The 27,098-nt window shown below is 44.1% G+C and overlaps 2 protein-coding genes across 4 annotated transcripts in view; one reads left to right on the top strand and one right to left on the bottom strand.

Annotated features, from left to right (window-relative positions):
- The first annotated feature begins 12,444 nt into the window (after positions 1-12,444).
- Positions 12,445-27,098, top strand: part of LOC125717831 (ras-related protein Rab-26-like) — a 113,467-nt gene continuing 98,813 nt past the window's right edge. Inside the window, exons 1-3 of one of the 2 annotated variants that reach the window (XM_048991132.1) lie at positions 12,445-12,731; positions 22,549-22,689; positions 22,982-23,137. The gene's annotated coding sequence lies outside the window, so the exon portion shown is untranslated. Of the gene's footprint in view, positions 12,732-20,816; positions 20,946-22,548; positions 22,690-22,981; positions 23,138-27,098 lie in introns of those variants that run through there. The other variant, XM_048991133.1, reaches the window with a different exon arrangement.
- LOC125717830 (transcription factor Sox-8-like) lies at positions 14,322-18,079 on the bottom strand. Of its 2 annotated transcripts, XM_048991130.1 has the most exons (4): positions 17,855-18,079; positions 17,392-17,757; positions 16,651-16,886; positions 14,322-16,441 (listed from the first exon to the last, which is right to left on the bottom strand). In XM_048991130.1, exons 2-4 carry the CDS (start codon positions 17,733-17,735, stop codon positions 15,702-15,704), a joined length of 1,320 nt encoding a protein of 439 aa, XP_048847087.1. In that variant the 5' UTR covers positions 17,736-17,757; positions 17,855-18,079; the 3' UTR covers positions 14,322-15,701. The 2 variants fall into 2 exon arrangements, with proteins under 2 accessions (XP_048847087.1, XP_048847085.1); XM_048991128.1 differs by having other exon boundaries at positions 17,392-18,079.

The raw sequence follows: 27,098 nt of genomic DNA, 5'->3' as shown, positions 1-27,098 counted from the left end.
CAATAATATATATTTTTTTTCACCTGCAGTTGCTGTCTGCAGAGTTCCATCCTCTGGCTCTCACGCAGATCCTAGCTTGTGCTAGGTTTGCCCTCCATGCAGAGTAGGTTGTACACAGACTCTCACCCATACAGTGCCCAAATGCATGGCAGCTTCAGCTGCTCTGTCAGAGTGCTTGGTTGCCATTGAACTCTATGCTAGCTATGCAGTAAAGGACAAGGCCCTCCTAACTTAGATAACTATTTAATTGCCAGTCTAATTTTCAGCCTACAAGTATCTGAATGGGAAAAAGTATTCTATTCTATTCTGTTCTGTTCTATTCTATTAAATCATAATATTACCAACTAGATAAACATAATTAAATGGTGTGAGTTTGCATATTCTCCCTGCATTTGTGTTCCTGCTCCGCTTCTCTGCAGCTGAGGTCGCTGGTAGCTCGAAATCGCTCTTTGTGCAGGCGCCCCGCCGTGAGGTGATGCTCGTGCCGTTCCCGGCCACGTGCTCTTCCGTAACTCCGGGTCCCTCCGACCTCGGCCGGCTTACTCATAATAAATGCAGAAACCGCTGCATCTTGTCCAAATGCTTTCTTTTAAAATATGTACTTGTTTATGTAATGGGCTATTGAGTGAGGTAATATCGGCACTTTGCTAAAGCTTAGTACAGAATTCTCCTCTCCTTGGAACACGTTGTTCACAGCATTAATCACCAGTCCCTCCCTTTCCAATGTCTTCCTGTCGTAATATGGACACTGTTTTTTAAACCAGGCTGTACATCTAGAAGTTGTATTACATCATTGACAGAGCGTGTACAACCCTACTTTTGTACTCACACAGGTGAGACGATTGCACAGCACAGACAGTCACCCAGACAATGAATGCATGTGACAGGTCTGCCCCCTGCTGCTGACTGCACGCAAATGCCTGTATCTATCACGAGCATTGAAGGGGAGAATACCATTAATTTTCAAGACAAGAAAAAGCCTCGTTAGGACAGTAGTAGATGTTTTTGAAAAAGGTTTAATAAGAAAAGCTGATATCTCATGTGTGGCTCAGAAGTTATGCCAAATAGCCCCGCGGTGTGTCGTCTTCAAGGATTCATTTGAATTTTAGGTTCCCAGATGGTGACATTTATTTAAGTCCTGGGATCAAAACCTATGACCTTAAATTATTGTGCAAGTTAACACAGAGACTTTGGATAAAAGCAGTAAGAGGATGGGAACATGGCCTGGAATTAGAACCCACAACCTTTGTGCCGTTAGCACAATGCTCAGCTTATCAAGTCACATACTGTCCAGAAGATAATGATGACGCATATAAAATGAAGTTCCTGCAGTAATGAGAATTATTCACAGTTCCAAGCCTCCCTTCACATTGCTTGTCCCTGGTATTTTTCTCGAGTGAAGATTATGACTCTTGGACTGTTTGTAATACCCTAACAAAAGGGCCTTGATGGGCTGAAGTAGCCTGGCCTCTGCCGTGGGCCGTGAAATGGCCTCAGCAGAGTGTCTGCCCCAAGCAGGCAGAGTCACGCTTTGCGGCATAGCAGCGACAATACGGTCGGTGACCCTGTGAAACACTGATTACAGAAACAGAAACTCTGTTCTTTATGAACAGAGTACTGGCTGGGGATAAGAGTCAGGAGCAGGAGCATTAGGAGCCCAAAGATCTAACAGTGAATCTCGGCTATCTGGGCCATATTCCCAGCATGAAACGGTACAGATATGCTGTTCTGAGGGCATCCAGGGTCTGTGTCGGCAGGGGACAGCAGAGACTCGTGCTTTGCACACTGATGCTGGGGACACAGCATAAAGAGTCACAGTCACAGAGACTCAACTGGTTGGCTGAAACAAAATCCCGGTCTGGACTTTTAATCTCTGGACCTGAATTACCCAACTCTGTTGAGAAACAGCCATGGTCCCAATGGGATTCTGTGTCACTTTCTGTGTGCAAAAACTCTGCTCTCTGGACCTGAATCACCCAAATCTGTTTCTCAATATGCGTGCTTGTGTTCTTGTACTCATTACATGTCATCTCCCATTGCTGAAGACTAGGGGTCTAATACTCAAGAGCAGAAGTACAGAGGACATTTTTTGGTTCTGCCCAAATACTGAGGATACATCCTCGCCCATGATTCATTGCACCCCAAATTCATTTTTGGAAGGTAAGTTAGCAAGACTGGTCCTGCCAAGCTCAAAAGTACCATCTTTGCGTTCTTGGTATGGAGGAACCTGCCAGCTTCCTCTGCAAAGGTGTGTAAATGTGTGAAACCTGGCATATGAACTAGGACTTGCTAAACAGCCCCAAAGAAACTGTTCAAACAAACATCCAACCTGATGCTATTTTAAGCTGGTAGGATTTAGGGAGAAATTGATCGGGACATAACTGTGATGCAGCATGAATGAAAGTTTACTCTCACTGTCATGTGCTACAGCCAATCAGGGCTGCATGGTCAGCACTAGGCATGTGCTACAGCCAATCAGGGCTGCATGGTCAGCACTAGGCATGTGCTACAGCCAATCAGGGCTGCATGGTCAGCACTAGGCATGTGCTACAGCCAATCAGGGCTGCATGGTCAACACTAGGCATGTGCTACAGGCTGGCAGTGCCTGAATTCTCTGTTAATCCAGTAATACTAGTATTTGATGAACTCCCCTCATTGCTAAATATGTCATTTTATCTATCTGATTATGCTTTTCTAACAATTTCAACTGGAAGCATAAAAGTCTTAGAAGTCCTACGTTTGCTAGTGCCTCAAATGGGAAGAAAAAATTTTATTTAAAATTTAATTTGTCATATACACCATCATAAAGATGCCAGACAACTCCTAATATAGCTATACTTGTACTTTTTATATGGCTATGTCATTAAAAATAAAAAATACTCTTTGGGCAGGTAAATTCAAAGGTCGTATGAGGAATGGCTTTCAGAGCTGACTTGCAATACAGCATCTTTGACACAAGATGGAGCCAACGATCTTACAGAAAGGTATCAAGCCTTAACCTTCATGACATTATAGTGTTTTTGAAGCGTGTCTCAGACTGACCTCAGCTGTGTACATTAAACGGATGTGTACGTTACATTTCAGTACATTAGCGAGAAGTGCGATTCAACATGTCTGAAGAGTTTGTGATGCTCAGCCCTGAAACATACCCCACTTTAGCAGAAGCATCAAACTCCAGCATTTACCTGCTGTTCCCGGGTTGTGTCACACCCTCTCCAAACTTCTGGTTGGTTTCCTTTCCACCTCACCTGTTGTATGTTTCTCGGAGCGGGGGGGGGGCACGCCTGCTGGTCTATGGAGTTCACCCACTCCAGCTTAGTTATAATCTCGCCATCTTGATGTGTTGTCATTAGGGGTCTTTTATAGTGTAGAGGAAACTGGGATGGTTGGTTTGGGCTTTGGAAATTTCCCTGCTCTGCCCTCGGACTTGGCTAGAAATGATGGTCGTGGTTTTTAATGGATCTTTGGTAGGCAAGTGTGAAGTGGGGGGGGGAGTACAGCTGTTGTAATGGAGATGAGGCCTAATCAGCCAACAACTGCCAGGACAGGAAAGCAAAAGTGACTGAGACTCTATTGGACAGTGTTATCCTGAGGCACAGCCAGTTCAGGAGAATGTTCAGAGTGGCCCTAGCCTGCCCATTTTTTTTTCAGATTTTAACATGGGGACATGGGGGACTCCAATCCTCCCCACTTGGCGAATCAAGGGAGACCGGGGTATGGGGGGGTGTCAAATCCTAGAGTCATCCCTAAATTTAAGGCTAGGACCTAGTGGGGGGGATTGTAGGCCCAGTCAAATCTGTCCCATACGGCATTTGTGCCCGACCGCATGGCATGATGCTACCGCTGACGGGCACCTGGAAAGCCGGCGAGTCATTGGCCGATTGGCCTTACCGCATTTGATCCGCGTGTTGACAGGAAGCGGCTACTGGACCTGGCATTAAGACCAAAGTTCTGGAAGCACCCGTCCAGCTTGTGAGAGGACAGGTGAGGATGTTACAGGAAATCCTCTGCTTTGGGACCCCTGACTAGGCACTTCACCATATTATTAGTGAATTTGCTGGAAAAGACGCAGATTCCTGACAGAGAGTCTCCTGGGGTATTTATGCTCCTTTCCGTGAGATTTCCTCCTTTCATCTGATACATGCGATGCTGTGGCAGTGTGGGAGAGCCGGCCCATGTGGCCGTCTGATGCTAACTGCTAACGTAGCTTTATGAGTTCGCTGTTCCTCAGCAGAAGCCCTAACCTTGAAATCGATCCCTGGCATGTCCCTAGTCTCGTTTTCTGTTTTTTCGTCACCAATTGTCACAGTTGGGTGAAATCCTCAGGTCTGGGAGAAGGCTCATCGGGGAGGGCGTGGGGGGTGGGGTTCAGGATGCAGGAGAGCTCCGGAATTAAGGGTGATTAAAAGCTTTTCTGGAACAGGTTCAAAAAGTGCTGACGGGGCAAGACTAAACATCGTAATCGCAGCTGACAGATCCTGCCATGGGCCCCCCCACCCTTGAGACCTGTCCCCCCCTCCTGAAATTGGTATGGTCCAAGCAGAATGCCTTCTCTCCATGCATTTTTCCCTCTGTATAAACCCATTACTTCAGCAGTGTCTCTTTGCTGCCTGGGTGTCTGACACTGGTACTTGCAGTTTAACTGGGATCCCTCCGGCGCCACATACTTCCCAAGTGGCGTCTCCACAGACTGGTCCAGGACTCACCACATCCACACCACTCCTCTCGGTCCGGTTTAAAACACTCATGCAGCAGCATGAACAAAGCCACCAGCTGTGCAAAATTGCTTTTCCAGTCTGGTTTATTGGGTGTGAAACAGCCCGTTTGTGACACACAGGTCAGAGTCAATCTCTGCTCTTTTACCTCAGTTTTGGAGGCAGTAAGAACAAACTATATTAGCCTCCCATTAACCAACTTTCAGATTCAAATCAGAAGTGATTGAAATGTCCTGTTTCAATATAACAGAGTGTGAGTGTCAATATAGCTGGTGTATTTTGTTGTTACTTTTTGATTCCATAAACTTCTCTGATCGCCGTGCCTCAGCCCTGCCCTACAGGAATGAAGGGTGGTTTTCTCAGGGATATCACACGCCAGGCCACTGAAAGGGCTGTTTTATTAAGACAAGAGCCACTCACCCCAAGAGGGATCAGATTACAGAGCCAGTTCCCCATAATCCCCCTCACCACCTGGGACACAGCCCGCCAGGGGCGGAAACGTTACCTGGACCCAGTCGGGTGCTCAGACAGGTGTGACAGATTCGCACGGAGACTCAGCACAAAGGGGTCCACATGGGCCTTGACGGGAGCGCGTAACAGATTTACAGTAGCTGGGGTGGTGGTGGGGGCAGCGAGATGCTTGATGGCCAAAGACCTGCGGGTGACCCCGATCGATCTTCCGCAGGAACACTCTTCTGTACCTAAAATGTTCTCCGAGGAATGACTGTAATAGTCCCTGAAGGTGGAAGACTTCGGAAGGGAAACAGCGCCTCCTACAGAGGCACAAAGGCAATTGCGGGAGGAAATGGTCACTTAGTTATGGGGCAATTCTGCGGCACTGTCAGACAATCCATAAATGCCTTATTCCTTAGCTAATTCTCAAGTAATCCATAAAATCAGCAGTCACTCTCCAGAGTGACACCAAAGCCACATTTACACATGAGACGTGCTCAAAAATGAATCTCTTAAATGGCTCTTGAGGTTGTGAGGATCCACTGGGGGGCGCTGTCTTTCATCAGTACATCCAGGGTCATGCGGCGATGCACAGCGCCACCGCCTAATTAGATCCTGACCGACTCCGAGTGACATTTGGCCTCACCACAGTCGTAGGCCACAAAAAAAGGCTCATTTTTTACGATTTGCATTTAATAAGCTTTGAATTACTGTTGACAGCGGTGTGTCTCTGAAAGCCGGACGCTTCAAACGCGGATGGCGGTTCGCTGCGACCCGCCACCCCAGCTGCAGAGGAAAGGGGACTTTCCCACTATTCAGAATCTCATTTTTTTCCTGTCTCATTCGTCCCGTTTCTTTGCTCTCTTTCGCTCTTGGCATTATTCCTTTTTTCTATAGGTGTCTATCCATCACCCCCTTCTCTCTGTCCTCTGTCGGCCTTTGCATTTCTTTTCTATCTGCTGTTTAAGTTTTATGCTTCATTGGCAATAAATATCTTCCTCTTTTCTCTTTCCCTGAATCTTCTTCCTCCCCCTCCCTCCATGCCTTCTTCCTCTCTCTCTCTCTCTTTCTCTCCCTCCATCCCCATTGGCCAGCACCCCTCCCTCCCTACCTCCCTCTCTCTCTCTCTCTCTCTCTCTCTCTCTCGTTAAATCTTTAGCTCACCCAGGCCGTACCAGTGGCCACCAGCCACATAGTTTACCCGCCCACAGGGTCAGAGGTCAGACTCATTATCAGGCTAAAGGAACGGCAACCGTTGTTCGACAGGAAGTTTCTCTCTCCCCGTCTCCGACTCCTTCTCTGTCACACACACACACACAGACACACACACACACACACGCACACACACAGAGACACACACGCACACACATTCATATGCACACACACACACACACACAGAGACACAGACACACACGCACACACATTCATATGCACACACACACACGCCCGCATACACATACACACACACAGTCACACACACACACACGCCCGCGCACACACACACACACACAAAGATTCTGCATACTTTACCCATGTATTTCTCCATCACTGAATGGATCCAGCAGAGATGAAATCATCACTGGTGACGTCATAGGAGCCTTGTCCAAAAAAAAGGGAAAAAAATGCATTTGAATCCTGTGACCATAGAGTCAAATGTGACAACATGTTTAATGTAATTGATAGCCTGTCCTGCTTCAATACAATAGATTCACACTCAGGGTTGGCATGTTGAGCCAGGGAACTTCTTCAGTTTCAATGCCATCCAGAGGGAACCATAATACTCATTCTGATGCTGCTAGAAAATGTTGAGGAGGACACCATTAGCCACAAACCAGATGGACTTTAGCGACAAGCTCCTTGATGACAGGAGGGGCAAGAAGGGAACAATTTTTCCTAATTTATTAAAGCTTTATTTGTACACACTTGGAATGATCTGCCTGCTATCTTCAGTGGAGGCTGAACACGTGATGGCTGCTTTAATGACGGTGTGTTTGTGTGTGATTGTTTGTTGAGGTTACAGTGGTTTGCAACAGGATCAGACCCATCAAACGCAATTTTCTCTCACTGTTTATCTCCCAAAAAGCATATGAACAACAGTAGGCTGGCTCGCAATCAAGGAAATAATTAAAGCGATTCAAAGCACCAAGACATTTTAGAGTTTTCAAATGCCTGGGTGCTAAGCATCATGGGAGGTGAGGTGAGTGGGCAGAGGGTAAAGTAGGAGTATATATCTAAGCTAACACTTGCTTTAGAAAAAAATGGGGGGGGGGGCAATAGTAAATGAGAGGGAAAGAAAGAGAGTGATAGACAGAGCAGTTGAGAAAGAAAGAGACCACAGTCTCCGAGCATGTCCCCACCACTGTGGCTGACTGCTGGAGGTCAGAGCTGTCATCTCCTAAGCCATAATCAATCTCTCCCCCTGTGATGCAGACGACGCCAAAGGAACAGCGAGTGACTCCGCCCCCGGACCAGTGTAAGCATCGGAAGTGTGCAGGGGATGGGGAGAGGGACCAGCTGACCTGTGGGCCCCCTGCATAGACCCCTGACGATCTATCTGCATGTTATAATAGCACTTTGCCTGTTATGTACATTACACACTATGTGTATGGATATATGTTGCCTGTATTGCTCCATTGGGGATTTTCAGTATTGTAGTCCAAATTTGCACAGATCTCTGTGTTTGTCGACTCTTCGCTGTGTATCTTGGGTCTTGCATTGATTCTCTGTCTGTTTATACCCAAGTTGTTAATTGTCTATTTTCATGGTGTTTCCAACACAATTGTCCACCGGTCTTGGTCGTGTGGCAATAAAGGTTGGGATTCGGATGCCTCTCAGATCCACGAGTTGCCCCATCCTGTGTTGCACATGGACGTCGCCTGTGGGCGGCGTGCAACAGGAGGCAGGAACCTCTACAATCATCTACATCTACAAAGGGGCAATAATGTCGAGATTATACTCATTTAAGGGACAGGCTGACTGCCAGTCTGTGTTACAGACACGCAGCCAGCACAGGTGCAGCTGCAGCAGATGCATCTTTTATGAAAACGCAATGGACTTTGCAGCATGTACTGTGTTGTTGCAGTGTCAGCTGCCATTTCCACTTTTGCAAGAGCGAGAGGCTTTGCTGACGTGTGACACCAGATCCATGTGTTACACCTGTCCCAGATACGGCCAGGGGTTTCCGTGGTGACCATGTGGCCGCCGTAATGCTCTACAAGGTGACCGCCAGACGGCAAAAGCATCCTCGACATCCAGAGGCATCTAATGAGATACAGGCTAGCCAAGGAGCTCAGTCTCTCTCTCCTTCAATCTCTCTCTCACATGCGCACACACACACACACACACACACACACACACACACACAGTCCATGTATTCCTATCTTTATGGGGAATCTCCATTCATTTCTACGGGCAAATCCCTAATCCCAATTTTTTAGTTTTTTGATAGCAGTCTCAATTTTTCTGAAAATACAGTTTCCCCTTGTGGGAACCAAAAAAAAATGTCTCCACAACGTCAAAATAACAGGTTTTTATCACATTGTGTGGACATTTGGTTCCCACAATGTAACAGATACATGACCCACACAGGCAGACGCAGACACACACGTTATAGGGAGTTGTGTGCTGCGAATTATAACATGTTCTGCTTCACATGTGCCTCAGTTCGCTCATTAGCTTGTTAACAGCTGCTCCACGTCTCGCTTTGTTTCGGTCTGTGTTATATATCTCCAATCCACGTTCTTTTAAAGTTGCTCTGGCATCTGCTATAGAGGAATAAAAAGTGCGTAAATTAAATCTCTGGTCCCGCAAAGGCAAACCAGATCCAGAGAGGCCATCACTGTGGCGATGGCGGGTCGGGATAGCGGGCAGACGGGCCTGAGTCCGCGACGCGTCTCCAGTTGGACCGTTCTCTGTCTGAAGCCCCAGGCAGGAGGGAGGCAGGGGAGAGCGTGGAGAATCTCACCAAATGGTCCTCCCACACACAGCTTTTCCGGACCGGCACGGATCCCCCGCATGTCGGCGGTATGGCATTGGTACGAGACAGAAGCCTGGCGTGGGCGGGTGGGCCACATGTTGCCAGGAGTGTGGCAGACCCGCTTCCTGCAGAGCTAAGCTGCCGGAAAGACCCGAACCACCGGGAAGACTCCGGATCGGCCTGTTTCCACAGCAACGAGGTCTCAATGCCAGTACATAAAAAAACGCGACCCCAAGGCAATAATGGCGGCACCCTGTTATCTCACAAGTTAACGAGCAGCCTAACGAGTTTTTCCAATAACGAAGGGGGTCCATGACATAACAGCTATACAAATATGTGCTTGGATTTTTGCGTTCCTCCTGTCTTAAACACACGTGTGGAATACATGCGAGTGAAACAGATAGGCAGTGCCTGATAACAGAGTCTTTGCATGGGGCTGGAGTCAAGTTATTAAGCTATTAAAAAATTCCAGAAGTTGATAGTTCAAGTCCAGAAAGTAAAAATCCAGACCAAGATTTTGTTTCAACCAAGCCGTTGAAAGTATTGAGTCACTATCGCAGAGTACTCAACTGGTGGGTTGAAACAAAATCTTCTTAAATTTTACTTTATGGACCTGAAGTGTCCAGAGATGAAAATGTCACATGTTTGATTTGGAAGAGAGCTTGATCAGAAAACAATCAACTGGACACTGTGTCCAGTCAAGCTGATGTGTCCACACAGTGGGGGCAGTGACGTCTGGCTTTGGTGACCCGGCCTGGTCCAGTGGCTCCACAGACGGCAGCCCTGTACAACACAAAGAAGAGTCAGTGCTTTTTAAAAATGACAGAGTCGCCTAGTCATGATGCCATCATCAGTCCTTCCTCTTCTTTTTTCCATCCAAACAGCTGAGCGTCGTATATTTTTTATGAAAGTCACTGCCACATATATTTATTGAGACAGAACAGAAATAACAAAAACATACAGGCTAAACCATGCAAAAAAAAAAAAACACTAGAAGATGTGGGACCAAAACGTGTGATTGGTTGGACCCACCTATACTACAATCTGGTTGGTTGTTCTTCTGAACTAATCATTTTTTGTTCTGCCCTCAGAACATTTTTGTAAAAGTAAAAAACCCATGACCTGCAACTGGGGGATTTAGGGCCCAGCTCAGGCACCCAATGGCAGATTCACTCTCCCTACCCTCACATTTGAACCTGTGACCTTCTGATCATAGTGCACTAACCAGCAAAACCACACGCCATCTGTTATGGACAGTTTTTATCCATAACATAGCTGGATATTAGTGTGTGACCCATTTAACGGGAATCTCCCTCAACGACACAATAACACGATTGAAACCATCGTCCCATATGGAGCTCATTTGACATCCCATTATTTGCTTAAAAAAAGGTCTGACTTTTCAGCCAGACTCCCTGCGAGAGTTTGGCCAGTCATCACAGCGATCGTCGTCGCTACCGGGATGTCAGCTGTAGAGAATGGCAGAGGAGTGAGCCCAGTTCTGGTTTGACCCGGCCAGAGAAGGAAGGCCAGGCAGCAAGGCTGGCATCGCAGGATTGGTCAGTGGATAGGAATGCCCAGCCACTTCATGCACCCGATAACGACAGTCTCTACACACTTCATTTCCCTTGCAAATCACCCTGGCTGCTGGCCGCCCTTTTCCGAAACACACGTACGCACACACACATCCCTAATCTCCCTCCCCAAGCCTACAAATAAAAGGCCACATAATCATTAAAAGAGATGAGATTATTACTCTGAAGAGTTGTTTGATTCTGAACAATGGGAAGGAGGGCTGGGCGGCGATGGGCATTAGCCGGAGGCTTCGTCTAATGTGTGCTATTCATTCATTGGATCTGTGCGGCCCATGTGAGCAGACGAGGCCCCTCCCCCTAGCGCCGCCCACTGCACCTTAAGACGTTTAATGACCCTGTTGTGACAATGGGTATCGCTGGTGCGGTCTGCATGGTTTAGGCCATCATCACTTAACACTGACGTTCACACCTGCAGCTTTTGTTCGCTTCCTAACCCTCGCTGTGAAATATTTTCTTTCATATCTCACTTTTCCACACACTTTCTCCTATTACACTCTAAAGCAATATTTGAACTTTGTGCATCATGAATGTGGATAGTAGACTGTTTTTTTGTAAATCAGATGCTTTTTCTGGTGTGTTTCTCATATTACATTCTCCCCCCCTGTCTATCAGTGCCCTAAACAAAAATGAAGAGCCAATCACAAGGCTGGGCCAGAGACTGGGCCACACCCTCAGAAAAGGGGACTGTGTTTGCCATTTTCTGCTATGGTCAAGGCTTTCCCATGCATGCTACATGGGCTTTTTTTCAGATGCAAGCTTGGTTTAATCCAGCGCCCAAGGCTCCCCGGAGAGCATCGACAGTCTTCGTCCTCCTCACTCTGCTCCTTCTTGGGGCTCCTGTCGGAACAGCTCGCCGAACAATGGCGGAGATGAGTTTTAGGATGGCGCCGTGCAATGTGTCCCTCTCGTACACCGCCCACATCCCATCTGTTCCGCCGGCGATTTCGCTTCTCCGCTCCGCGCCTTGTTTCGCTCGATGGCGAGCGCCGTCGTCATGACCGCTGCTGTTTTTCTGTTTTTTTGGGGTTTTTTTCGGAGCGCTGCAATATACCAAATGATAAAAGGAGTGGAAAACCACCCCCGTGTGCATCTAATCGCTCATTCACGCCGCCCTTAATGACTTGTCAGTGCCTGTGCCCTTCCATTTTCTGTCAAATTAATTCTTTTCTTGCTCCCCGGATAAAGGCGCACAAAGGACTCCCTCCACAATATAATGAGTCATTAAAATTCAGCCTCTCCGTGCTTTGGCCCCTGGCACCATCCCCCGGCCTGTGCAGAACTCCCGGCTGGCATGCATGCATCCTTCCAGCTTAAAATTCCACCCCATGAACCGCAGGCAAGGGAACCACCTCCTCCGCAGTTTTAGCTTGAGGTGGCCTGGTCAGGGCGGGGATACCAGTCCACAGTGGGTGGGTTGGGTCGCACTCAGATCTGAGCGTGTTGCGACATAGGGAGTGGCTAGTGCTACATGCTAAGCGCAAGTACAACCAAAATCAGAATTGTCCATTTCTAAATGGACGTCGGCCATGCCCAGCTCTCTTCAAAAAAATATGAGAGCTTCCCATCCACATGGGTATCCCTCGAGACGAGAACCCATAACCCACACAAGAGCAAAGGCGTAGCCATGTGCATCTTAACACTTATGATCAGTTCTAATCAGTGATCAGTCCGTTTCATGCAGACAAATCAAATATAGCTCCAGTATTAGAGACTGATCTCTATGTGAGATTTAATCCTCACATGGCTGTATTTATAGGACGGCAGGATTTGTGGCCAGATGATAACAGGATACTGGGTTTCTGTTGCCTGCTTTATAAACCGCAGAAACGGAAAGAAGCTGAACTAGAAAAAAGAGAGTAGCTGACAAAACCCCCCAGTCGTGTTAAACGTGCTCAACAGTAAACAAAGTTCATTTAAAACTTGGTCGCATTAATAGGAACAAGAACCATCAAGAAATCACGTCAATGAACGTGTGATGTGAGTATTATAAAGGTAGGTAGTTTTGTTATTGGCATCCAAAAGCAAATTTCACGTTACACATGGACGGTTTGAGGGCTTTGCTTGTGTTGCGTACAGTATCTCTCTTAGCCACTTCTCACATAATTCGCCCATTGTGAGTCTGCTTTTGTCATGCGTTGTTATACGAGCTTGCCAACATACTGCTGGAAACGTCGCTGGTCCAATCATACAACAAAGTTGTCTTGCTCATAACTTTAGGTTGCCATAAGGTTATTACTATATAGGAGGGTTAAAGATCCGTATTTCAAAATAATGGTCTTAACTACAGTTTTGACAGCAGTTCATATACACATATGAAATTGCTTTTTTAAATGTGCAACTGTGCAGTAAATTTCGTTTAAAACATCGCACATATGAAATTTGGTAAGTTATATAATGGCCACTGAGCTCTTGGAAGAGCTAAAAGTCATAGTTTCGTATTCTGCACAAACCCAGCATATTTTCAAAGGTCAAAGCAGCCATAGAAGTTACAAACCGAAACTTCCCGACCGAAACCCAGACACCATACCGTCGCGCCGCCAAGTACCATCTGCTGTGAATTTATACCATTTTCCTGATATCAATTCCCACAACCGATTTCTTTAAAGGATTGATTTAAAAATGAAAAATAACGCATGATGGAAAACAATCTTTATTTTTCTTTGAAAACGGTCAGAAAAAAATGTTAGCGCTGCTTGTAAGATTTTCTGTATAGTTAATATTTTAATTACATCTTGTCTGCTTCAAAGACATTATAAAAAAGAAATATATAGAAAATTACTTATATACTGTTTTATGTTTCATTTCATGGAACATGATGCTCTTTCTTGTGACACGCAGTACATTTTCAAAATGCTCCTAAAAATTTCATAGCACCACATTTGGGAAGTCTTCCGTGGTTCTTTACAGTGTATCAGAAAAATCAAATGCACATCCATTTCGTTACATATCATTTTCATTTAATGACATGTCGAAGAGCCAAATACTTCGAAAACAAGCACGTGAAGGCACGAGTTAGTGTAAATGATCATGCTCCACAGCAAACAAGAAGCCTATGATTCACGTGAAAGACCCTGTTCTTACGCACGTTTCCCGACAATTTGACTTTTGCAGCCTAAAGGCGATTTTCTCAAATTGCCCTTTAAAGAAAGTGGTTAAGTGCGTCGAAAAAGATTTGCCCCATGGTCCTTATCGGACAGTTAAACAAAACCGTCTCGAAAATCACAATTCTTTAAAAATTCGCATGAAAATAAAAACATTTACGCCTATTAATTGTAGGTTTGTAAAAATCCAATTATGTAGGCCTATTGATAGGTTAGGCCTGATAAAAAGGTATTTCGCCCTAATTAGTATGGTTAGTATAATTAAGGATGGCACTCTACATTACAGAAATATGTTCCAGTTGCCGAGGAACACTGCAATCTATCCAGTAAGGTGTGTATTTGTGTGTCCTTAACGGTTCCGGTCTCAGATCTCTGGTAGACGATGGCAGCTTTATATTTTTAACTGGGAACTTAATTTGTTCTGGGTACGTCAAACTGAGTAGGTAATGCAAGCTCACGATCATAAAAGTATTAATAAAGATGAGATTTTTAGTTTTTATTAGATTTTGTGTTCATTTTGAGTTCCGTAATGAACATTTTGTATTACTCTTCGAATCAGTCGTTATGTAGGATATAATATATTTATGAAATAAGAAATATGTAAAATTCAGGGAATTGTCTTTCCCTATAAACGTGTCACTCAATAGCGTCTTTACGAACATACCATTATTTCCAGGTAGGGTAAACATCAGTTAACAATATATTTCTTTAAATTTACTCCAAGATGATTATTTTGGTCCTGGGTTTCTATTCGAATATATTCTGACACCGCATAAATAGGACAATAATTCATCAAAATCTCATTTCATAATGCCCTATCAAATTCTGGTTTTTGTCCTTATCAGAAATGTTTGCATATGTTACGCATTTACTGTGGGGAGGGGGATGCTCGTGGGACAGCATGTACCACTGTACAGTGCTCAGGTGAAGACGGGGAAGGGGAAGAGGGTGAATAGCGACAGTTCTTCGTCAGCTTCAGCACGGATTGATCGCTCAGTCCACCTGGCCCATCACTCACAGCGCGTATGGCGCTACCGCATCCGTTCCTTTAGGCGCCATCCGTCACATTTCGACGAGCAGAGCTAAAGACACCTGTTGCCTCAAATGACATGAAGTGAGTTGTGCTGCTGCTTGGTTTCCCGGCAAAGAATCCGTAACATCTGTACTTTTTGTAATAAATTTATAAATGAAATGTGGTTCTGATCTACCTTTCCAAAATTTACATCAGGCTTTCTAATGCTGTAAGATAAGAATGCGATATATACGTGAAACAAAAGGGGGAAAAATCAATAAGCATGAATATAAAAGGGAACATTTTAACAGCAAAAATACTTCTCGAATTACTGTTGAGTCTGATTTGGGTGATCTGACATCGCTTAGGAAAACAGTTTGAAAAGTCATGCATGATAGCCATTAATGTACTTCAACGTAACCTCGAATTTATTTGACTGGTCCCAGTACTCAAACAGCAATGAAAAACGTCTGTTTCGTTTTAAAAGAACAATCTTTCCGAAATTCACGCAGTTTAGCATACACTCATGCGCAGGTGCACTACTGGAAGAGTTGATGGTTTTAAGATGGTCCTCATGGAGGACTTTCTCTCGATGTCTTAGTATAAACACATCTAGAAGATAAAGACGTCCGCGGTAGAAGTCAAAGGAGTCGAAGACATTCACAGAAAAACCTTGCATAAATCAGTAGGCACTTGTATATTTTATTCCTAATATTCTTACTTTTTTCTGTTAGTTGGCACAACACCCAATCTAACTATTACTTTATTAGTGCAGAAAACTATGAGACGCCCGAAGGTCCGTAAGAATTAGTTAGTGATGGGCTGATAGTCCACCTGCAAGGTAGATGTTCATGGCCTTGACAGAGTTGTGTATACCGGCTGGTCCCAGTTATGTGTGGGACTATGCGAGGGCGGCATGGACAAGCTGTTGATCAGTGGACTTCCATATGCCCGGCGAGAGGAATGAAAATACGGGTATTGGTAAATACTGGAGGGGTATCCCGAATAAGGATTGTAGTAACCGGAGCTCTGGAGGTCAGCGTAATCACACTGAGAGCTGGAGAATGAGGTTCCCGCGGCTGAGGCGGCCGAAGTAACACAGGACTGACCGCTGTACGTCCCGAAGTCAGCGTGGGAAGGGGAGCCGTGGGAGTGATCGCTGTAGTGATTCGGGCTCAGTTGCTCGGTTTTAATGTGCGGTCGCTGTTGTCCTGCTTCAGTACCGGTCGGGGATGTGGCCGATGTGGCACTTTTCCGATTCCAAACGGGGCCATTCACTCCCGGGTGACTGTATGAGGAATTGTATGAACCGATCGCCGCTGAGTTTTGTCCATGGCAGTGATCCGGGGGCAAAGCAGAAGCCGCATGACCGTTTAGTGGCAAATATTGGTCGAATTCGTGGACGTCAAAGGCTTCCATGTTACTAATGACATCGGTGCTAAGCTCGGATATGTCTACGTTACTGAAGTCGATGTTCTGTCTAGCGGGGTCCAGGAGTCGCCTGCCTTCATGCTTGAGGTCCTGTTTTCCTCCATGATGTAGATCAGTTTTCGGGGTGGTGGGCGGGGTCGGGGGACCGTGACTATGGCCTTTACAAGAAAGAAAACAATGTGAGTTTTACGAAAGCGGTAGAAAAATGGTTATGATACCTGCTGTTGTATTGTACAGTTGAGTGAAACCCACAAAATGATTCAACGTTCCAGTATTTCAAATATTTCCAGTATTAAATTCCTTAACCAGCATTGTGACGTCAAAAATTAATAATTAATAGGCGAGCCCCTGCGCTGGAAGCACTCACTCGTATGTTCTGGGTGATGATGGTTCTCTCCGATGCCTCCCAAGCCGGCCATGCCTGGCTCAGACTTATACATCTGGTGACTCAACTCTGCCCCAGAGTCAGAGTCACTCTGGCCGGGTTTTACGCTTTTCCGCCGCCGGGGCTGATATTTGTAGTCGGGATGGTCCTTCTTGTGCTGCACCCTCAGCCTCTCCGCTTCCTCCACAAACGGCCTCTTTTCGTTCTCTGACAGTAAACTGTAAGTAAAAAAAAAAAATCGCAATTATTAACATGGAATTGTCACGATGGTTTAGAAACGAACAACGTTTTGCATATCCTATCTGATTATGAAATATATGAAAATTAACCACACTACTGCGGAAACTTCTAAAAGGACACTATGGACAGGTCGTCGGTCAGAATATCTTCATTATCATTATTATTAAAAATCTGACAAAAATGAGCAATGAAAAATACTCAGATCTATATTACAGAACGTTGTAATTATTTTAACGGCTTCAATTTTGTGACACAAATAATAAATACAAAGATAAATACAATTTCATTAAATAAAAAAAAAAAACATAAAATCATTAAACACATTAAATACATTTAAAGTGAATAATGACTGAATGGCCAATTAACGTTGATTGTATTTAAGGAAAATTAGCACTTTCGATACTAAATAAAATATCAAACAATTTTATATAAAGCAATGTAAAGAAATGTATGAAAGACGCTATGCAAAATAGGGAAACTAACCGCCATAGTTTTCCAAGGGTTTTGCTGAGCTCCGCGTTGTGGAGATGGGGATACTGATCCGCTAGTTTTCTGCGCGCCGCTTGTGCCCAAACCATGAAGGCGTTCATAGGTCTTTTGACATGGGGTTTGTTTTTCAGCGATCCGTTTCCCCGGACAGGCATCGGGACAAGTGACCAGTCGTATCCTTTCAGGACTTGGGACACCGCGTCTCGGATGCAGGCTGGGAAGCGTTCGTCTTCCTCACCGTCCATTTTCTTGCTCATCCCTGTCATGAGCAGGGAGCCGTGTCCGTCTGATCCCGTCGGTGAGGATGGGACATCTGAATCTGAGTCGTCCTGTGACATTGAGCTTGTGGTCCCTGCAGGACTGCAAGGTTGTTCCGTCAGGGACTTATCGTGCTCTTCAGTCATTTTCAACATTGAATCAAAACGACCCAGAACAAAATATGTATTCGAAGGCTTACTGTTAAAGAGATGTAATGGTTCTTCAAAAGCTTAATTAGAATATTTAAGTGACCTACTGTAAATGGCAAGGAATGCGCATGTTCACACAACGTTCGCTACGTTTGAAGTAAAATTATTGTACAATCAAAACAAACAGATAAATGTATATCCTCCTGTGTTTCCTCTTCTTCTGTTGGTTGACCGTTGCCTACTGTCTCTATTCCACACTGTGGTCCAGTGGTTATGCGTTGGATGAACTTTGTTAAAGTTCCTTTCCATTCACCCCACCTTCTATCTCCTGATTGGTCGATCGCGCGGCGGACTCTCTTACATCGATCTACACGTTTTAAAGCGTTTTTGTATGACGATAAACATCCATCCATCCACCTTCTGATAATCTTTTATCTTGGTTAATGCCGCGCGGATGAGTGTAAATATTATATGAAAAGTTTACATATAAATCATTTATTTAAACGTGTGAATAATTACCATGCCCCATGCACGATATGTTTTAAATAATGTTGCAGCAGTAATTCTTCACTGCCTTGCATTTCATAAAAACTATGTAGGTGTAGAACAGGAGGCAAAATACATAGTTTACTATTTATTACTACAGTGTATATTACTTATATTATCCTCTATATTGAATTTAAATTATAATGCTACTTCAGTAAAAGTACGGCCGGTACTTAAATTACAATAGACTAGCCGCACAAACAGGCATTATATTCTTACCTAGTAATTCGAAATGTTTTGTTTTTAGCTGTTATCAGCTATTCAGTCGGTGGGGAGGCCGTTGGGGTCTAGTAATTTATATTAATGACCTCAAGCTGGAAGTGACACGTGAGCCGAGTAAGCAAGACATCTGTGACAGGTGTGGGTTCGGCGCTGAAAACATAAGCCTTTACGCTGCTTGTGTTAAATTTATGATTCTAACTGTAACGAACCGGCTTTCTTAGGATGTATGTGGAGTATTTAAAAATTCCAAAAATACAGTGCTTGCTCGAGACATCCACAGACGTTGATCTTTATATACAGGAAGGCAACGTATAGCTTAAATAATCAAGCTATGCTGTAAATAATTGCATGATATTGCCCCATTTTGTAAGTACACAGAAAGTGGTATGTTTTATTTTGATTCAAGAAAAAATATTTTAAAAGTGACTCGCATCAAGGATGGATTCACTTTACAGTATCTAAATAATTATTGAAAAATATATAATAAAATAAAATGATACTTTCAGATGCATTCTGAATGTATGAATTAGTCTAAAACAATGTATGAATTAGTCTAAAACTAAACGCCACACAGGAATGATTAGAACAAGAAATATCAAATAGCATAGTTTATATTTGCGGCTGCATTTTATGAATTAAATGAAATACAATATGAAAAACAATTCACTGCACTTCACTATGCAGCATGACACAAATGTCATCCTTCCCGAGTACTTAAGTACTTTTTCGTCTGATCAAATACATGCTGATAGCATCGGCAAAAGTCCAGGTTTAAATATAATTGCTACTTCAAACTTTATTGCCTCGTTCTCCTTTTTGATTCCTTGAAACCATTTTCTTCATGACACTTTCAGTAAAGCAAAACTTTATTTAACGGTACTTGTCAGATTTTTTTTTAAATTAATAAGTACATTCTCTGTTAAAGATATATAAAAAAATTCCCATAAAAAGACGAACAACGAGGAAAAACAGGTGCTTAATTATGTGCTACGTTTTAAAAAAATTTATTTAACTAGTTTTAGTTTATAACAAGTAGTTCATAATGAAATTCTGTATTTTCATAACTATGCAAATACAGCGACAAATACATGTAGCATGCTATGACTTTCGGTATGTTAAAAATTAAAAATAAAAGCATTTTAACCAAATATTTTTTGAAAAATACAATGTTAAAAAAGTTGTCATCATTTGTTGCAAGGATTGCCTGTTAATGTTAACTTTGGTACCGCAATACATATGTTATATTTTAAACTGCATGCTTATTTTAAATTGGTCAGACATAAAGATTCTTCATTCAATTTCAGTGAAATTATAAAAGCAGAACTACGACATGATCTAAATATTTACCAATGTGAATGCGTTTATTTAAACTTACCACGATTTTATCTCAATACATGTCTTTATATTTTCGTTTTGTTTTTAGTCATAATTTACGCGGGGGCTTCGTTGCTGCTTTGCAGTATCCTGTGGTTAAAACGTCAGATTGGGCGTGTAATACGCCCTAAGTTTTATTTTTATTTCGGACATCCTTCATAGATATTACAGTGCAACAAAACAAATGCCAAATTTCCCGAAATATGAAAACCTGTAAGTCTTTCCCCGTCAGTATGACTGTGTCTTTTTAAAACCAACATCTTTGTGTTTTGTGCTTGGAATTCTATACTATTTGTGGTTATACCCCTTATTTGTTTCACCCTGGAGTGTGCTTGTGTGTGACTTACATTGTGTGACCGGAAAAAAATGCACTTATGTAAAACGCTGTGTGGGTGCATTGCACGCTCTCGGCGAGGTGCGGTCTATGGTCTCTTCTTCCTTTCAGTGTATTATGCGGAGTTTTGTTGCTCACAGTTCAACATACATAAAATAAAGAACGGGAAAAGCTTAATAGAATCAATACGGGATAATTCAATGCGTAGTAACTCATTGAAGTATTTTCGAAAAATATGCGTTTCATATATATTTTTTCACGGAAATATTGCGAAATGATGAAATCGATGAGTGGGACAGTAGGGACTTGGCAAATGAAACAGACATGAAAAACACGTGCAGGTCTACAGACTGCGACGGTACTCCCCAAACCTCCCAGAAGCTGCGAGTGCTTCACCTTTTAATATATAGTTTTTTTTCTCTCGCGCACACCTTTTTCCCGCCCTCTGGCGCGGATTTGAATGTAGAAGCAGAGCTCGCGCACCTGGTTACGCACACTGCATCCATGGGCGGCGCGCGAGCTCAGCGCTGCTCGCGCGGCTCCACGGCTCCTGATATATAGAGCCTCTTTGGACACCTGCACTTGGGCATCGTATACTGCGGCTGTAACCCATACGTCTGCGCGCCATTCTTTGAACTGATATAGTTGAAGGGAGACTGAACCCTGTACGTAACCCGTTCCCTTTTGTATCTCTGTAAATTTTGTCTTCTTGTCTGTCAGTCTTAAAACTTAATGTTTTATTACCTTTCCCCAGATTTGACCACATCCTGTCCAGTTCTCTCACAATCTGATATTAGACCGTTGTTTTCTCCAACAGCGACAGGAACACATAAAGCCACCGAGTTGCCGTGTCTACTGTAGCGAAAACAAAGCGTCTAAATAGACTGCGACAATAAAAATAACCACTCGGGGAGACAACCAAACACGACCATGTACAGGGCACCAGCGCTACAGTGTAAATGCGACTTATCTTTCAAAAATACTGATACTGAATATTTAAGCGGTTTATACAACAGCTTTAATTACATGTAAGCTTATACTATACAAATTAAAATGTTGTCAGTACCGTGATAGATAGACAGACAGACAGATAGATAGATAGATAGATAGATAGATAGATAGATAGATAGATAGATAGATAGATAGATAGATAAGTGTTATTATGACTAGAGCACACATTCTCTTCTCACGAAACCTTCGTTAGTATCAGAAATCGATGTAGGTGGCCCAGCTGAAAGCCCCCGCTGGCACAGTGCCGTGCACCTGACCGCCGGAATAGCCCGTGCCGGGGCGTCTATGCTCTGCTCCTGCAGCATGTCGGTCTGTATCAGGGCTCTTCAACTCTGGACCTTGAATCCAAATCCAGTCCGTGATTTCAGTTTTGTCTGGCAGTTACTTTAATAATTACTGATTCTCATTGACTGGAGGCTTCACACCTGGCTCGGGAGTAAAGGAAGGCTGAAAAATCAGCAGGGTTCAGACCTTGAGGACCGTGATTTTAATAACCCTGGTCTCCACTAAGTATCTTAGCCACTTTATTGGCTAAAACAGAATGCAGGGAAATATTTGCTCCTAGTTCTCAACAAAAATGAGAAAACACACCTGTTCTGTATCAAATTATATAAACAAACAATTTAACAGTCTAACAGATTGCTTGACATAGTCTATACACAGGACTATATTGTGGTACAGCTCAGCACTGGTACTACATTAATGGTGTTATGCTATTATATGTTATAAATTGTTACTTTTTCAGATTTAAGGCAGGAATTTGATAGCCTGAGTGTTTTAGTTTAGCCTACTGATATAACTAGCTTTTGGCTGATATTGTGCCAACAGATCTTATAAACCTTGTCATCTGGATGTATTGTTGATAGCTATTAAACCTGAAATGAAGTATTATTATAGTTCTATTTTTTAAGTAAAATGCAACAAGAAATCTGGATATTGTTATAAGAACCTAACCCGTCTTGGATATTGGTTCTTCTTGGAGGTAATCATGCATGGCGGGTCATCAGTAATCTGACCAGTACAGTTTGCAGACAATATATTTGAAAGATTGTATGAATGTTAGTATCTGTGACAGCTCTGCACCTCTGTGATTTCTTCACAGTGATTAATATGACTTGTCTTTTATGATGTTTAAAAAGTTTGTTCATGCCTATTCAATCTCCAGTGGAATATAAAACTTCATTAAAATACGTTCAAAGAACAGTAAATTGACTTTTCAGGTATATCTCAGGTGTGTTGTACTTCTCTGTTTTACAGAAAAGTGACCGAGAGCAGCGCCGAGATTTGGTGAGGCTCGCATCTTTCCTAGCTGTGCAGCCGTTTGCTGGCATGTAGCACAGGACACGGCAAAACAATCCCATTGTGATGCCCGATGCTACGGAGCCATCGCGGGCCACGGTGAGTGTGCAGCTAATCTAAAGGCCTTTGTGTTGATGCTGTAACCACAGGTTCCCAGTTAAAAAAGGAAGTCCGTTTTTCACAGAGCCCTGTTTGTTGGCGGGGGGAAAAAAAATCACTTTCACCTAAGTGATAAAAGCCCATTAATATGGGATGCTGAAGAGTAGGAGGGGGAGATAACAGGAGAGATTGAATAGCTTTCTTTGTCATTGTGCCTGTGTGTATCTGCATTGCAAGTTGATGTTTATCGCCGTTGTCTGTCCAAATAAAAAGGTGTGTTTCCCTTGTCCAGCATTCGGGTTCTGTGTGGTGTCAGGGTAAGGTGTGAGGATGGCTGTGCCGATCCATGAAGTGGGAACAGGAAGATGTGGCTTTTTCCACACCATGCCTTTGGGACGTGAAAGTGATACCGATTGGCCTGTGGCCAGACCTTCGGTGCGGATAGAAGGTAAGGAAGATCTGTTTTAGTTCTTCTGCTAGTCGAGGCATAGGTGCAAAGTGCACTAGGTGGGTGGAAGCCTGCGCTGTCCGGCAAAAAAAGTATTCCCACGATTCGGTGCATATTTACGCATGTGATGGATTTATGCATGGAATTTGATGTCATGTTTAAATTAGGGTGTCTATCTTATTAAAGTGATGTTTCTGTGCATATTAAGGATGTTATTAAGGTCTTTCCAAGGTTGTTCCTCCTGAATGGTTTTAAAGGAACATCCTTCGAAAGTATAGGTAATGTTTGATTTGCCCTCGTGACCATATGGAATCCGCAATGCATGATTCTGAGAAAACAGGGTCCCGTATCAGGATTGTTCCGGAGCTCCCCTTATGAATACAAGACAGGATAAGCATGTCCGCTTCACAGTGAGACAGCACCACAAAGGAAATGTTACGGCTGTCATTCAAAACAGGTTTTTTGTGGTCTGCATGTTTCTCTGTGTGTGGAGTATTGAACTGGTCCATAGCCAGAATCTCCGTGAAGAACTCATTCGGGACCTTCTGTAAATGTTTCTCTCATGGCACACAAGATATAGTACATTCCTTATATATACTGCACACATTCAATTAAATTTTAAGATCCAAAACCTTAGGATTGATATGTATCCTCGCACTAATGGTTTGTGCTGGAAGTATTTACCATATACTAAAACCAGACCTGTCTCTGCGCCACTGAGGTTACAGTTTGCTTTATAGTAAAGGGAAATATCTGTAAATAATGTAATTGTGTTATTGCCTCCTCCTGTGTCTCTCTATGTGTACTGTGTACTTTATAAATCTGTTTGTATTACATTTATTTTGTTTGCACTATGTATGTTGTCCTTCCACATTCTTTGTTTGGCACTATATGCATGTTTGTCTGTTCTTTACATACCTTGATGCTGTTTGCATAAGAATTTCCCTCTGGGATCAATAAAGTTTTTCTGATCTAATCTAATTCTCAGTTGTACCTAAATCCTATGGATGACATAAGTAGAACTGGGGACTGGGATGATGTACATCTATGTTCTGCCTGGACAATAGTCAAGATAAAACGATAACAATCATAGATGTTAAACAAAACATTATCCTGCTAACTGCTAATTTTGTGCCAGGTAGAATTTGCACCATCATTCTGTCCATGTCTTTGGGTCTCCATCATTCAGGAGTAACGGCACAGTTGCAGGAAGCCTTACAGAACACCCTCCACCAGGACTTGTTCATGGAAGACACCAATGGATGCTGGCAACTGGGCGGAATATTCGTGACGACAGGTCTGAGAGCGTAGCACAGCACACTGTGTTCTGTACAGCATGCTGAATGCGGTGACTATGTACCAAGGCAAATGTGAGCAGGACGTGTTACTGAGGGGCGCTTGTGGTGATGGGGGGGGGGGGGGGAGAGTGGGCTCTTATTTCTAGCTCTAAAAAGGTTTCAGATGTGTCCTCCAGTGTGAGGTTGAGCATTTCAGAACTCATCTTTCCTGTGCGGCTGAGTGAGGAAGAGACTCGGATTGATTGGAAGGTGGGGGGGATGCTAAGGAGGAACATGTAGAGGTGGGAGTGCACGCTGGGGGGCATTTACAGCAAGTTGGGGTCGTCGGTTTGTAATTAACACCAGGAAATCTCATTTGCTCAGAGATGGGGATGGGGCGGTATCGGCAGGGTCGGCCGCCAGCTGGGCTCGCCTCGCGGTTTGGTTGGTTCTGGTGTCAGCCAGAGGGGAGAAGGGATGCAGGGTGCCGAGGCAGGGGGGGAGGGGGGTGCAGAGAGGATGGCAGCAAACAATCCAGTGATCAGCCTTCATACGTGCCTGTGTTGTGGCGACGGAGCTGCGGAGAAGCCAGCTCTGGACTCTGTAATCATGGAGACTGAATGGGACGCAGGAAGAGGACAGGAGGTGGAGAGGCAGTGGGGGGTGGTGGCGGTGGCTGAAAATCCCCGCTTCCCAGGAGTCTATTCTCGTTTTTCCTTTGTCGAGTGTCTTAAAGGGCCGGGTGGCTGGGATGCGTCTTTCGTTTAAGGCGGTGATCCGTCGGCACGTTCGCTCGATCAGACAGTCGTCTCAGAGCGCATTCAGGGGAGAGGGGGGGGTGTCCACGTTGATTTGCAGTTGCCAAGAGCACATCTAAAGCGGTGGGAAACAAAGCGGGAATGCCGTCCAAAGGCGGCCACTGACTTATGTCATTGTCGGAGAAATTTCCCTGATGATGGATGCGATTTAAGTGACAAAAAATAATCGTATGAGCAAGAAGCAAAAAGCCGCCTGAGCTCACTTAGGCCCCGTGTGGCCTGTGCTGTCCAGGGAGGCCCTGTATGGCCCGCTGGTGCCATGAGTCATTGTTCTGGTGGCGCCCTCCCTCAGGTCTCCCTGGGCCTCGCCCTCTGGCTCACCCCCGGTCATGCCCTCTCACTCACCCCCGTCCCCTCAGCCGCCACCAAACCGCACTCCAAACAAGCCCCCCGTGTCCCCTGGGATGGCTGTTCAAACCTAGTGCCTCGTTAAGCTGCTTCTCTTCTTCTGTCTCTCCTTCACTCCTTGGCTCACTCTCTCTATCTTTCTATGTCTCTCTCTCTCTTTCACTCACACACACAACCAACTGGATGATTCATAGCCTTTTCTCATTGAATAATTATTTTTATTATTCATTTTTCAAATGGGGGGGGACTTTAACAGTTTACATTCGCCACTTAAACTGTTTGTACAGCTGTGTTTTTGAGGAAGGGGTCAGTCCCTTTTGATGGCGAATCCAGTTCCCATAGCAATGAGCCCAGACTATTTTATTATATGCTAATCAAACTGCTACTTAATACAACACGACAGTCTAAAGTTATGCTTTCTTTTCTAGCCTGATTATAATATGGTTTCCTTTTCCTCGCCACTATCCATTTTTTTTGGATAGTTTCAGTTGTTTTCAGTTGTTCCATAAAGACTTTAGGAACCTTAAAATCTTTTTAAAAACTGCTTATATATAGGAGGTAATTGTTTGTGATGTTGGGATTTTCTGGTGTTCTGTTTGCAGATTCCACTCTGATTGCTGAAACACTTTTTTTTTTTTCAAGTTGTTGGGACGTTGTCAATTATCGTTTATTTTTATTTTTTACGAGGATTCAGGGTACCTTTTTTGCTTAATGTACCAAATTCTCGCTTTATCTACTTGGTTTGGCTGTTTTATGGTACTTGTTATACATGTCTAATATAGACCCTCCCAGGTTATCAAACAGGTTAAATACTCTGAGATAGGTCCCAGTCCAGTCCCATCCTGCCAAATTCCCTCCCCCATAGAGATCATATGTGGAGAATGTTTTATCTGATGGTCTCTGGCCAAATGTATTTTCCAGGTTGTCATTTTGGTGGGGGCGGGGGGATTGCTGTGGGTGTGTCAATGTTGACGCTGGCCTGTCATTTGAACCCCAGAATTCCCCCCCAATCTCGGCAGAGCCTCCCAGCAGCTGCTGAACATTAGGGCTGTCCTGTTGACCCTTGACCTCTTTCTCTCCTAAGTTCATTCTATAAAAACACCTTAATGAGGGGTTTACTAGCCCAATTGGAGGTTCTATTAAAATGTATTAGTGGGTCTGTAGAGATGCTAGGGAGGCTGGGGGGCAGGGGGGGCGGAGTGGAGAAAGAGGGTTTTTGGTGTTTGAAACTGAAGGAAACAATTAGCACACATGACCACGAGTTCAATGGGCTCTAAGCCAGCTTCTCGGGAATATAAAAAGGCGAAACTACTTCCAGATTATATTGCATCTTACCCTGACATGCTGTAGTGGTCTGTCTCCATGTTTGAACATGTCAGAAGACCATGCAGCCATCGGCAATCGAAGGAATCATACCAGCAACTGGGAGGGTCTTCCTAAACCCCACGAGACCCTGTGGAGGGCACAGATCTGTCACCAAAACATCTACAGATAAACCCAACCGGACTGAAACATGAT

Source organism: Brienomyrus brachyistius, chromosome 22, assembly GCF_023856365.1.
Source record: "Brienomyrus brachyistius isolate T26 chromosome 22, BBRACH_0.4, whole genome shotgun sequence".
In the NCBI taxonomy this organism is placed as follows: Eukaryota; Metazoa; Chordata; class Actinopteri; order Osteoglossiformes; family Mormyridae; genus Brienomyrus; species Brienomyrus brachyistius.
The sequence above is the reverse complement of the archived record's forward strand: the minus strand, read 5'-3'. Positions and strand labels throughout refer to the sequence as shown.

Bases quoted from the DNA above. Each gene is read 5' to 3' on its own strand.
- LOC125717830 (XM_048991128.1), bottom strand. From the start codon at position 17,810: ATGTTGAAAATGACTGAAGAGCACGATAAGTCCCTGACGGAACAACCT. The intron at 16,887-17,391 runs GTTAGTTTCCCT...TTTTACTTACAG, and splicing joins ACCCTTGGAAAACTATGGCG to TTTACTGTCAGAGAACGAAA. The intron at 16,442-16,650 runs GTGAGTGCTTCC...TTTCTTGTAAAG, and splicing joins TCATCACCCAGAACATACGA to GCCATAGTCACGGTCCCCCG.